A 13,532-nucleotide genomic window follows, 5' to 3' on the forward strand; every position below is an offset into this window, starting at 1 on the left:
TAGATAGATAGATAGATAGATAGATAGATAGATAGATAGATAGATAGATAGATAGATAGATAGATAGATAGATAGATAGATAGATAGATAGATAGATTGACAGATAGACAGATAGACAGATGGATAGATAGATTAGTTAGTTCTTTTAGTTAGTAAGTTAGTTAGCTAGTTAGTTAGTTATTTAGTTAGTTAGTTAGTTAGTTAGTTAGTTAGTTAGTTAGTTAGTTAGTTAGTTAGTTAGTTAGTTATTTAGTTAGTTAGTTAGTTAGTTAGTTAGTTAGTTAGTTAGTTAGTTAGTTAGTTAGTTAGTTAGTTAGTTAGTTAGTTAGTTAGTTAGTTAGTTAGTTAGTTAGTTAGTTAGTTAGTTAGTTAGTTAGTTAGTTAGTTAGTTAGTTAGTTAGTTAATTAATTAGTTAGTTAGTTTTAATTTTGAGTTCCTCTTACTATACTAATGGCTGCTGTGTAGTGTACTTTGATATCGTGCTCAATCGACTTCATTACCCTAATTGTTGTTTTTGTTTTAGTTATTTTGATAAATCACCAAAAACATTAAACAAATGTTCTGTAATTTCATATAATTTCTTGTTATTGTTGCTTCTTTGTTTGTTTTAAAAATAATGATAGAGTAGTAAGGCAATGGTGATAAGCTCGGGGGGAGTTATATTTAGAGAATAAGAAATTAAAAGGGAGTTACCATAATAAGTATGTTTTTTATTATTATTATGGAGAATATATTGTTAAGTGTATATGTAGGTATTATGATTATAAAATTTATTATAATATTGTTTTCAACACACTTCCATTACCATCGTCAGCAGCATCAACCATGAGCCACTGCCAGCCAACAAACCAACAATGCCAGCATCTCTTCTTTTTTAACTAAGCAACCAAGCCAACCAACCATATATTCCATAACAGTTAGCCAAGAAACGTAAGAATCCCATTTGGCATTGAACTTAGTTGAACGACAAAAAAATTTTATATATTTTTTAAACACATTTAATACTTTTTTTTTTAAAGGAAATTAAAAAAACCCACAATAAAACAACAAAAACAAAACAAAAGATTGCCAAAAGTAGGACAAAAAACAATAATACTAAAACTACGGAAATTCTATAAAATGATAAGAAAACACTTTATTCTAGACTTTAGTTCTATTTTACACCCAAAAAACATTTCATTGACTTTAAAGAAAAAAAAACTGCCAAAATTTTTGTTTTGGCAGTTTTATTTTCTTTATTTCCGTATTTAAACATTTAACAAACAATACAATTAGGGTTTTTTTTTTGAAAGAAAAAAAGAAAGTACAGTCCTTACAACAATCCAACTTGGAGTGCATTTACATTTGAAATCTGTTTATAAATTTAATAGCGAAGCATTATCCTTTATAAGGGGTATATGTGTGTGTATCGTGTTGCCAAAAATGGTAGAAAAAATATGACAAAAGAAAATCCAGCACTTAAATCACATTCAAATGCAAATAAAGTTGATGACTATTTAAATTTTCGTTTTTAAGCATACTTATACTCTTTTATATACATTTTTACATTTAAAATATATATGATAGTGGAGCGAATTCGTATGAAATGCTGAAAGAGGCACCATTCCGCATTTGAAAATTTTCCTTTTATGTGTTAATTATTGTGTGCAACATTCAACATTCACTTCAAATTGATGGTTTTTATATTCATCAATTTGAAGTGAATCTCGAAATATGAGGGTCAACTGTGGATTAAAGTCAGTTAGACCTCTAACCCTTTAATGATAATAATATACTTTTCTGTAATAGAGATTTATTTCTTAAGTGAATGTTGTTTTGCTTAAATTGTGTAATTTTTGAAGAGATGATTTAGCTGATTTATCAGAATAGCTATATGTAAGTTAGTATTAAAAAGTTCAGCAGACTAAAAAATTTTTAGAAGAACTGTAGTGACTGGTTTGGTCGAAAATGTACAAGTACTTAAAAGCGCAATTTTGACCAACTATGAGCGCTACAGATTGTTTAATGCCGGCTTTTTATAGGATGAAATGAACGATATAAACCCCGATAACACTTGATTCGTTCCCACGACAGTTGGATCCAAGCTCCGGAACGACCCGAGTCACGCTCGGCCAAAGATTGTCAACCCAGCGACAGCTGTAGCAATAGAAATTTTTTTTCCCAGGAACGAACTGTCACTCACAGTCGAACTTTTACAACAACAACAAACTATACTTTTAGGACTAAGTTCAGTAAAGGTCACACAAATTACACTCTAAACGAGGTAGAATCAGAAACCATTAAGAAAGTCCTGAAATTTGCACTGATAGGTTGAGCTACTGGGAAACCAACCATGTCAGATAAAGTCGGGTCAACCGAAATAGTGGTTAATTTACTCAGTTTTAAAAGGCCACATAATGGGTGAGGGAAATTATGCACTAATATACTATATCAGTAAGAATATATCGTAAATGGAACTTATGCGATAACTTTATAAAGAAATATATAGTTCCATGTTTAGAAGCTGAGTTTACACAAAGTAGTTCCTTAGAAATTTCCATTAGTGTTTCTCTGGCATCTCTAACAAGATATTTAAATGTAAATTAATCGAAAGTATAGCAATGAGATTAATTATTCCCTTGATTTCTCCAATTTTGTATAGTTGTTTTTATGAAAATGCCAACTAACATACTTCACTATCCAACTTCCGGACGATGTACACCATATAATTTTTATACGCAACACCAATATAGTGGGGAGGGTATAGCTATGTTCATCCGTCCGTCCGTCCATCCATCTGTGTGCCCATGTTAACCTTGTGCTTACGCTACAAGTCGCAATTTTCAAGATAATTTGATAAATTTTGCATAGTCTCCAAGTTCGAGCGCTATTGAAAATGGTTGAAATCGGACCATTATTTTATCTAACCCCCATACAACCGTACCCCAAATATGGCTTTTGGGAACATAATTACGTTGAATGTTCTACAACAAAAATCGGCAAAAAGAATTTTTAACAAACTACCGATTTATGTAATGATCGGTAGTACCTTGCCTCAGATATACTTAAGCCATTTATAGTTTAATAAAATTGTGGACATTTAAGTCAAATTTTGAAGGGGGCTTTTTATAGGGGCTACATTTAGTTAAATGTCGACATTTCAACTTTTTGTATTTTATGCAAAGTCGATTTTTCGACTTTTTTCAGTTAGTTAAAAGTTGACTTTTAGACTTCTCGACTTTTAGTGTTTAGTAAATAGTCGACTTTTATTCGATTTTCCGACTTTTCGACCTTTTGCGACATTTATTTTCAAAGTCGACTTTTCGACTTTTTTCACAGACGATAGTCGATTTATCGACTTTTTTGGAACAAAATAGTCGACTTTGACTTTTCGACTTTTTTCGACAAAAAATTTATTGTTCAATTATTCGAAAGTCGATTTATAGAACCCTACTAAGAAAAAAATTTTAAGGTGGTTATTGTTTTGCGTTACAAACATAAGCACAAACCCAGTATACCCTCCCCATTAAAGTGGTGTAGGGTATAACAAGTCACAATTTTAACATACAGACTGATATGATTTTCATATGGTCGGCCATGTTCGACTATACATTCATACTTGTTTTTTGTATTATGATGGCCGAATAACCGACTGATGCTACTTGCATGGTTTCTAGAGTTATCCATCGAATGATATTTTCCATTTTTAATACCCAACAGAGTTGTAACTCCTTCCGGTTTGCGTCATTATATGATTTCTTTGGACATATAGATTATAGAATTTGAATAGGGATTAAAAACTTTATATTTGTTTGGATCTAAGACTGATATTATCTAGCTCTAGCTTGAAACCATCTGGAGGATAGGAATTTGTTAAGAAAGTTTTCTGAGTATGAATATGTATTCTGAACTTCACACTTTTTTTGGTCTGAGACTGATGTTATGTTGCAATCTAATTAAGACAAATCAAAAAAGCTTTAGCTTGAAACCATCTGGAGGATTCGGATTTCCTTCACATGTGTGATTCGATTGATATGACTAGATTATAGAATTTGAATATGGATTCTGAACTTCAAGAAAAAGTTTTCCTTGGATATCGGCAATTCTTTCTTTCACATGTGTGGTTCGAGTGTTATGACTAGATTGTAGAATTTGATAGGAATTCTGAACTTTATACTTTTTTGGGTCTAAGACTGATATTGTGTTGCAACCTAACTGAGAAAAATCAATAAAGCTCTAGCTTAAAACTATCTGGAGGATATTCCTTGGATATCGACAATTCTTTCTTTCACATGTGTGGTTCGAGTGATAAGACTAGATTATAGAATTTGAATAGGGATTCTAAACTTTATACTTTTTTGGGTCTAAGACTGATATTGTGTTGCAACCTAACTGAGAAAAATCAATAAAGCTCTTGCTTGAAACTATCTGCAGGATATGGACTTGATGAGAAAGTTTTCCTTAAATATCGACAATTCTTTCTTTCACATGTGTGGTTCGAGTGATATGAAAAGATTATAGAATTTGAATAGAAATTCTAATCCTTATACTTTTTTGGGTCTAACCTAAGAGAGAAAAAATAATAAAGCTCTAGCTTGAAACCATCTGGAGGATAGGGATTTGATGAGAAAGTTTTCCTTGGATATCGACAATTCTTTCGTTCACATGTCTGGTTCGATTTGAGATATCGAATACTTATTAACACTTTCTAGTCTGAAATGAATCGAATATTCTGGCATCATTAGATCCCTTCATAAGTTTTGATTGGATTTTTCCCACCTTAAAACCACTGTGATGAAAATATGCCTTAAATGTTTGTGCATATTAAGTTAAGTGTACATTGTCTATGCTTTTTAGCAAATGGCAATAAAGTGTTTATTCCAGTTAAACATACAATGGTGGGTGTATGACCATGCTAATATGGGGGTGTGTAAGGCGTGAATATATGTATATGTAAATATGTATCGGTCACAAATATATATACAAATATATTTACAATGATTTGTTAAACAAAACTACCATATGCATTAGATTGTGTTCTGTTAAAATTTGAAAAGCAACAACAAAAAATACAACATTACAAAAAGTGGCATAACTAATTTTTTATTCAAATACAAAAATATAATAAAATTGTTTTTTTTTCACAAAACAAAAATTTCTTCTTTTTCTTTATATTTAAATATTTATTTTGTATAACGTAAACTGAAAAAAAAACTCATAATGAAATGAATTGAAATTTCATGTTTTTCTTATATTTCTTTGTTTTTTTTTTTCTTGTATTTTTGCAGCGCTCCTTTAGTTGCGTCATGGTATGAAGGAACCGACGACTAACAACTTGGACGATATTGTAAGTATTAGATTCTTTTTTTTTTTTTTTTGTTCTTATATTTTTCATTTTTTTTTTTTGTTCTAATAAATATGCAAATTTTCACATTCTAATTTGAGGGGGGTGTAATAAAATTGTTGATTTTAATATTAAATTTTCTTTAAATTTTTATTTAATAATATAAAAGGATTTAAAAGATATCATTTCATTTAGAAAAAGGAATTAGAAGAACTTTAAGAGCAATTATTTAAAATGTATAAAAATGTCAATGTTATTTTTAAGTGCTTTAAGTGAAATTGTATGTATTTCTTCTTAAAATAATGTTTTGGTTTATAGAATTTTCTCCCCCAAAAGTTTTTATACCCTACAAACGTATAAAAGATTGTCTAAGGGTTTGCAATTCCTAGCAATATAATTTCTGGACCGATCAATTATGGACCGATCCTCATAAAAATTTGGTAGAGAGTTTTTGGCTCATATAAGACTTATTTATGTCGAATTTTATCGATATACTTTTTAAAACAATTATGACTTTAAAGCTGTTTTCGGGGGGCCATTTGTATGGGGCCTTTACGAATACAAAGCAAACCTTAACTATAGGGAATATTTCTGAAAAATTTCAACCCTCTAGCTTTTTCCATTCGGAGTCAATCATGTTTTCAACAGACGGACAGATGAATGGAAGGACAGACAAGACTAGATTGTCTTAGAATTAAAAAAGGATCCAGAATATTTATACATATGTGGGTCTATGATCAATATTTCAATGTATTACAAACGGAATGACAAAATCAATATATCCCAATCTTTTTTGATGGTGAGTATAAAAATTTAGTTTGGAAAGTTTCTTAATAATGATTCCAACAAACAGACGGACGGACATGCATATTCTTACATAAAAACTCTTTACAGAGGGAAAAAGAAAAATACACACCCGGTAACAAATTGACACCAAATTTTTAATAATATCTGTTCTCAAAGTATATATATATACTTACAACAACACTATGTAATGTAGACAATGCAACGTTATCACTATTGACAACGGATTGTTGTCAGTAGTTAGCTTACAACATTTGTTTAAATGTAGACAACGGATGTGTATGTAATTTAGATCTTGACAACGAATTGCTGCATAATGTTGTCGTGCGTATGTATAAACTTTGACAACGGATGTTATTGAAAAATTATAAAGCAGGTAACTGTGGCATATACATTTCTCTTTCCCTCTGTGTTTAATCATATGAATTTCAATGTTGCCTATGCAAAATTTCAATATTCTAGCTCTAATAGTTTCTCAGATATAAGACTTTTTGTCATTTATTGAAATGGGAGGTGCTATGTCCCTATTGCTAATCCGATAATTTCTTAACCAAATATTTACATAGATGTCGAAGTGTTCATGCAATATTCTAGCTCCCAACTATTCGAATTTATGTATTTTATTCATATGGTAGGTGCCACTTCAAATATTTACATAGATGTCAAAGTTGTTCAATAAAGTTTTTAAGATTCTGGCTGCAACAGATGCTCAGCTGTACATATTTTGAGTTTAAATTCATATGGAAAGTGCCACGCCTCCTCCAAAGTTATTGCTAATTCGCTGATTTAATATCTAAACATGTACATAGGTGTTAAAGATGTTCAAGCAAGTTGTTAAGATGGTAGTTCCAACACGTTTTCAACTATATCAATGTTTGTATTCAATTCATATGGTAGGTGACACGCCCTCAATTTTCAAATTGTTCATATGGATTTCATTATTTCCCTTGCAATATTTGAGATTTTTCTAAACGAAATTTTATATTTAACTAATATGGAAGATGCCACGCCCCCAATTACTAATCCACATATCTTTAAAACATTCATTTTGATACTAAAAAGATTTTGGCAATATTTAAGGACCTTAACTGTTGCATTTTCTTAAATATACTAACTTTTTCTAATCTTTAAAATGGGATTTATAACGTCCCCAATAGCCAGTCCGCCAATTTTCACCCACATTCATATTCATGTCAAAATTAACCATACAAATTTTCAGGCATCTATCTGTAGTAGTTTCTGAGATATGCGAGTTCTAAAACTTATTTTGGGCGTGGCATTTCGCCCATTTGAAGTTTCAAAACAATATATAGCCCATTTTTTTTCATTATCCGATTAATATGACAATACATTTCGGTATAAATCTAATAAATAAGTAAATAGTTATATTGTCTCAACATTAGATCATTATTGACACAGTGCTGCATATTCGGATATGACCCATCACAATTGTTCATAACTATATCATTTTTCATATAATATTCATTTTATTTATTTTATTTTACTTGGCATCTCATGACCCACAAAAATAGTTCATAAATGTAAAATTTGCCATGTAAATAGCACCCATTTTATTTAGTGTATACTTCAGGCAGGCATTTATAGGTAAACAGTTTATAGTTTAAGGGTTATTCCAAAAAGTTTTAAACAAAGTTTAACTATGTAATATTGACTTAAATATCAGACATAAGGAACCTTTACATCAAGTTTTTATGATAAAGATGATCTATAATACAAGAAAAATATCTAAACTTTATAAGAGATACAAAGATTTTCCTATATTCTTTATTGAATTCCAGGGATCTGTGGCTGCAATTAGCTGGATCCACTATTCAAAATCGCCTTACTATATTAAAATAACATCAAATTTACTCATATGTGTAAATTGTTCCAATATTATTTATTGTAGCATGATTGGTGGTATGTGTGTGTGTACAATTTACATATGTATGGATGTGTATAAGAATGCTAGAATGTAAATTTTGTACATGCCACATGTGTTGCATTCCTTAACAATGTGTAATAAAAATATCCTTTTATATAAACATTCTTATATATTTGTCATAAAACTAAAATATTCTTACTAACAGCTTTTGTTATAAATAGGTCGTCATGTACATAGCACATACATACATATATACGTATGTATATTCAAAGGAATACATGATTTAAAACTGTGATGGGCAAACACACATTCCATAAAATCAAAGTGTAAAACTGTACAAAATTATTTAATATTAAAGTATTAGAACTTTACACAACTAGAAGCTTTTTGGAATCGATTCATTACGATCCAAATGAAATGGAATCTTACCTCCGGACTCTCTTGTGAAAGTGGGTTCCTCACCAGCAACACCGACCACTTCAAACGCTTGATTCGATAAAACCATAAGAGCTTGTGCAACACAAATTGTCGATTCAGGCCACCTGCAGATTCACGAGGATCGTGTGGCCTTCGTATGATCCACGTAAATTACGAGCCCTCGGAACATAACTGCAGTGGTGACTGACCACTGACCTTTTGGATAGACCTTCTAGTAATGACTTCTGCAGGAGCTGTTGGGAGGAAGAGGAAGAAAAGAGTACTGTCCACTTCCTCTGTCAATGTCCTGCCCTAGCGGAGCATAGATTAAGTCTGCTAGGAGTCAATGTCTTTAACGATTTAAAGAGCCTATATAAGGCTGATATTCAAAGGATAGATTCCTTTGTTCGTGCGACAAAATGGTTTGGATATGAAACCAGAGTATTTGGGTCGAAGTGTACTACTACGCCGACCGTTGTTCTCTTTTCCAGGTATCATAAAGAGATTAAAGATATGGATCCAAGTGTGTCCGTAATTCGAACAGCAAGGGACAGCTTGCTAACCTAAACTACATAACTAGATTTTAAAGAAGCGAAACATTTAATGAGTAGCAATTTCAATGCTCTCGATTATTATTCTATTTAAAACATTTGCACTTGTACATAGAAATAAAATAACTAACCTTTGCTGTTCTAAGAAAAGTAGTTATTTTAAAATATAGATATATGTACATATATATTAAATGATAAAATTTCATTAAATATAAGAGTGCATGCAGGGAATGAACCCCTTTAGAGAATGCTTGGATCTAATATAACTGTATAAGGACCTGTCTTCCAGTTTTGCAAGCACCTTTTCATGGGTCCCTAAAGATTTATGGGCTCGATGTCATTTTTTGCAAAAAATTGTATCATTTCCTTAGGCTTAAATCTTGCAAACCGTTTGGTATTTTGATTTACTCTTAACACCTGTACGTATACGTGATTATGATTTATTGATATTAGAAATATTACGTATACGTCTAATATAGAGAACCACTAGAAAAAAAGGTCTAATTCTTTGAAATTTCAAGTTTGAAGTTGAAGATCTTTATGACAAGAGCTACAAATTCCGAACTACTTGCAAGATATGAACCTGAAATAGTGATCACTTTTTTTTACATAAAAAATAATGAGGCCTCAAATCTTTTGGGAAGCAAATAAAAAAGTACATCATTTGGGCAAAACTGGGTTTTCTTTCCACGGAAAACAAACTACCGGTTGATACAACTACTGCTGAGTTGACAATATTTGGCCTATTGAGAATTGGGTCATTTTAAATCGGAGATTCAATTGTTGTAGGCAAGAAAGATCTTTGATCTTCTATGACAAAGAGGTGTCTATGGAAGGTTCATTTGATTAATAATCATCGGATTATTGATTATTCTATGAATTAGTCTATGTTCTACTAAATGGGCTAGTCTATGAACATATTTTTCCAATAGATTCGTTAATAAACTAATCCATAGACTAGACAATAGACCAATTGAGAATCGGGTTCTTCGGGAGCAAAGATCCAATGTTTGTGAGAACAAAAGATCTTTGATCTTTTGTTACATAATGGTGTCTATAGATTCTTCTGTAGACTGGTCGATTCCTTTGATCAATGGCCATTCTATAGTGTATTACATTGACTAATTTATTAAGTAGCTTACGGATTATTGATTAATCTATGTTCTAGACTATATACTAGTCTATAGACTACTTAATATACCACTGCATAGACTAATCAAGTAGTTAATCAAATAATTATTAAAATAGTGACTAGACTATTTGAAAATCAAGTCAAAATACTAGTTAATGAATAATTAAGAGACATGTCAATAGCTCAATGAAATAATCCATACAATTGGTGGATATATAATTAACATAATCATTAGGCAACAGTTTATAGAATAATCAATACTCTTGTCTATTGACTAGACTACTTAATTCACTATGCCATAGGCTAGTCCTTAGACTAGTTTATAGCCTATAAAACAAGGTAATCGACTAGCTTACAGACGAAATAACAAAAAAGCAATTGATATCACTAATTCATAATTTTGTTTAGACAATAAAAGTGTCTGGGAATTTAGATAATAATTTTACTACTTAAACCTTCTTAATTTTATACAGTTTCGACAAATTGTATAAAATACTCATAAAATTTAAAAACGTAGACCAGACGCATATAATTGTAAAAAAGTAGCTTATAAAGGACTGCCTTATACCCCAGCTTCTTTCTTACCCCAGCTTCTTTCAAAGTGTTATTTATTATATTTTAGTTAAAGTTCCTTTTCAAGAATTAAAATCTTCGAATGAAGACAGAAAACCTTTTATTTAAACTTTTTGTGTTTTAAATATACAAATATGCAGTTATTCCCTTAAACACACACGTAATTTGTGTGTGTGTGTTTTTTTTTTTTACTTTTCATGACAACCCAAAAATAATTATATCTAATGTATGTGTGTTTTGTGAAAAGAAAAAATAATATTAAATGAAATAAAATCCAACCAAATGAAAGCAAAATGAAAACAATTTGAATAAAAGCCTTCAATGAATCGTCTGGCATACATACACAAAACAAATACACAAATAAAATATTTTCCCTTTACAAACAAACATGAAAAAATTCTACAATCGTACAAAATTTTAGAGCAAATTACAATTGATACTTTTTGGGGAAGTAATGAATTGGCAGAAAATATAACTATTACAAAATAAAAATGTCTCAATTTAGATGAAAATTTTACAAGTCTTTAAAATAAACTTTAAATATTTAACCTATAAAATTTTTCAAACGTACCAAAAAGTATCATGTTTATAATCTACATTTATGGTACTTTTTGCCCTACTAAAGGTAAATTCTAAAAAAAAGAACCTTAACATGTTTGATCGAAAAAGGGAAAGCGTTTTAAAGTGTGGGTGTGTCTGTGTGGATACTTAAACTAGAAAAAGTGAAATTTATTATCTTCCCATACTATAGCAATTAAAGTCTGCAATGTATTTTTGTATCTATGAATATGTGTATGTCCTAGTATTAAAAATAAAAATAACAAACGGAAAGAGATATACATACATATTTTTACATAGATATTTATTTGTAAACAACGAACAGCCAAACACACAGGCATAGGGACATGCACTTATACTCATATATACTAACGTTCATATAAAAAACTTCTAACACCCTGCTGACCTTGGAATTTAAGCCGTTTTCACCTTTAGTTACCTAATTTAGATTCCGTGAAATTCATAATCTTGTCAATAGGAAGACGACCGTAAGAAAGCGTATATCATCTGCGCTTATTGGTACCAGTTCTAACACTAGTAGTTTTACGGATATGAATCCCTGATCGTCCACCGACAAAGCCGAAACTAAACTATATTCCGAACGCGAACTATTGACCAGACTATAAACTAGACTATAGACCAGACTATAAACTAGACTATAGACTAGACTATAGTCTAGACTATAGACTAGACTATGGCCTAGACTATAGCCTAGACTATAGCCTAGACTATAGACTAGACTATAGACTAGACTATAGACTAGACTATAGCCTAGACTATAGCCTAGACTATAGACTAGACTATAGACTAGACTATAGACTAGACTATAGCCTAGACTATAGACTAGACTATAGCCTAGACTATAGACTAGACTATAGACTAGACTATAGACTAGACTATAGACTAGACTATAGACTAGACTATAGTCTAGTCTATAGTCTAGACTATAGTCTAGTATAGCCTAGACTATAGCCTAGACTATAGCATAGACTATAGACTAGACTATAGACTAGACTATAGACTAGACTATAGCCTAGACTATAGCCTAGACTATAGACTAGACTATAGACTAGACTATAGACTAGACTATAGACTAGACTATAGACTAGAATATAGACTAGACTATAGACTAGACTATAGACTAGACTATAGACTGGACTATAGACTGGACTATAGACTAGACTATAGACTAGACTATAGACTAGACTATAGACTAGACTATAGACTAGACTATAGACTAGACTGTAGACTAGACTATAGACTAGACTATAGACTAGACTATAGACTAGACTATAGACTAGACTATAGACTAGACTATAGACTAGACTATAGACTAGACTATAGACTAGACTATAGACTAGACTATAGACTAGACTATAGACTAGACTATAGACTAGACTATAGACTAGACTATAGACTAGACTATAGACTAGACTATAGACTAGACTATAGACTAAACTATAGACTAGACTATAGACTAGACTATAGACTAGACTATAGACTAAACTATAGACTAGACTATAGACTAAACTATAGACTAGAGTATAGACTAGAACATAGACTAGACTTTAGACTAGACTTTAGACTAGACTTTAGACTAGACATTAGATTAGACTTTAGACTAGACTTTAGAATAGACTTTGGACTAGACTTTAGAATAGACTTTGGACTAGATTTTTTACTAGACTTTAAACTAGACATTGGACTAGACTTTAGATTAGGCTTTACACTAGACTTTAGACTAGACTTTAGACTAGACTATAGACTAGACCTGTACTAAGTTGTAGTGACTAGGAAAAAAGAAACTTTATTCCCCCTTCTGCCCAATCCTTGACAACTGCTGAATATCTATCGTTTGAGTTAACATATCTCCGTTATCTGGGTTTAAGTTTAAATGCAGAATTTGAAATTGAATCTTATCTATCGAGTAGTATGGTCTTCTCCATTGGATTCATTGCGTCACTCAACCAAAGACCAGCCCTTCTAAGATAATTTTACTGGCTTTTGTTATCATTGTGCCAATATCTCGCTCAATTTTTCAAACATGATCAGTCACCCTATTTTAGGATATCTAATGGACAAAGCAAACAATTCGTACCTTTATATCTGAAGGATTTTAATCTAAGTTAAAGTCTATATAAACAAAAATATTTTCATTATTTCAACAAAAATATCCAACAACCCGAATTAAAATAACTAACTCTTTGCCAAAACAACAATAGCAATAACAACAACGATGCCTACAACTATTGCTACTTCAGAAAAATTCTACAACAATAATAGCAACA

At 31.0% G+C, this 13,532-nt stretch overlaps 1 protein-coding gene across 2 annotated transcripts in view; it reads left to right on the plus strand.

Moving 5' to 3' along the window:
• The window catches only part of LOC111680410 (apoptosis-stimulating of p53 protein 1), a 179,785-nt gene that overhangs the window by 66,947 nt on the left and 99,306 nt on the right, over positions 1 to 13,532 (plus strand). For both annotated transcript variants that reach the window (XM_046953656.1, XM_046953655.1), the window contains exon 2: positions 5,269 to 5,327. In XM_046953656.1, the coding sequence (XP_046809612.1) occupies positions 5,292 to 5,327 (36 nt within the window). In that variant the 5' untranslated portion in view covers positions 5,269 to 5,291. The remainder of the gene's footprint in view (positions 1 to 5,268; positions 5,328 to 13,532) is intronic.

Source organism: Lucilia cuprina, chromosome 6, assembly GCF_022045245.1.
Source record: "Lucilia cuprina isolate Lc7/37 chromosome 6, ASM2204524v1, whole genome shotgun sequence".
NCBI classification, from domain to species: Eukaryota; Metazoa; Arthropoda; class Insecta; order Diptera; family Calliphoridae; genus Lucilia; species Lucilia cuprina.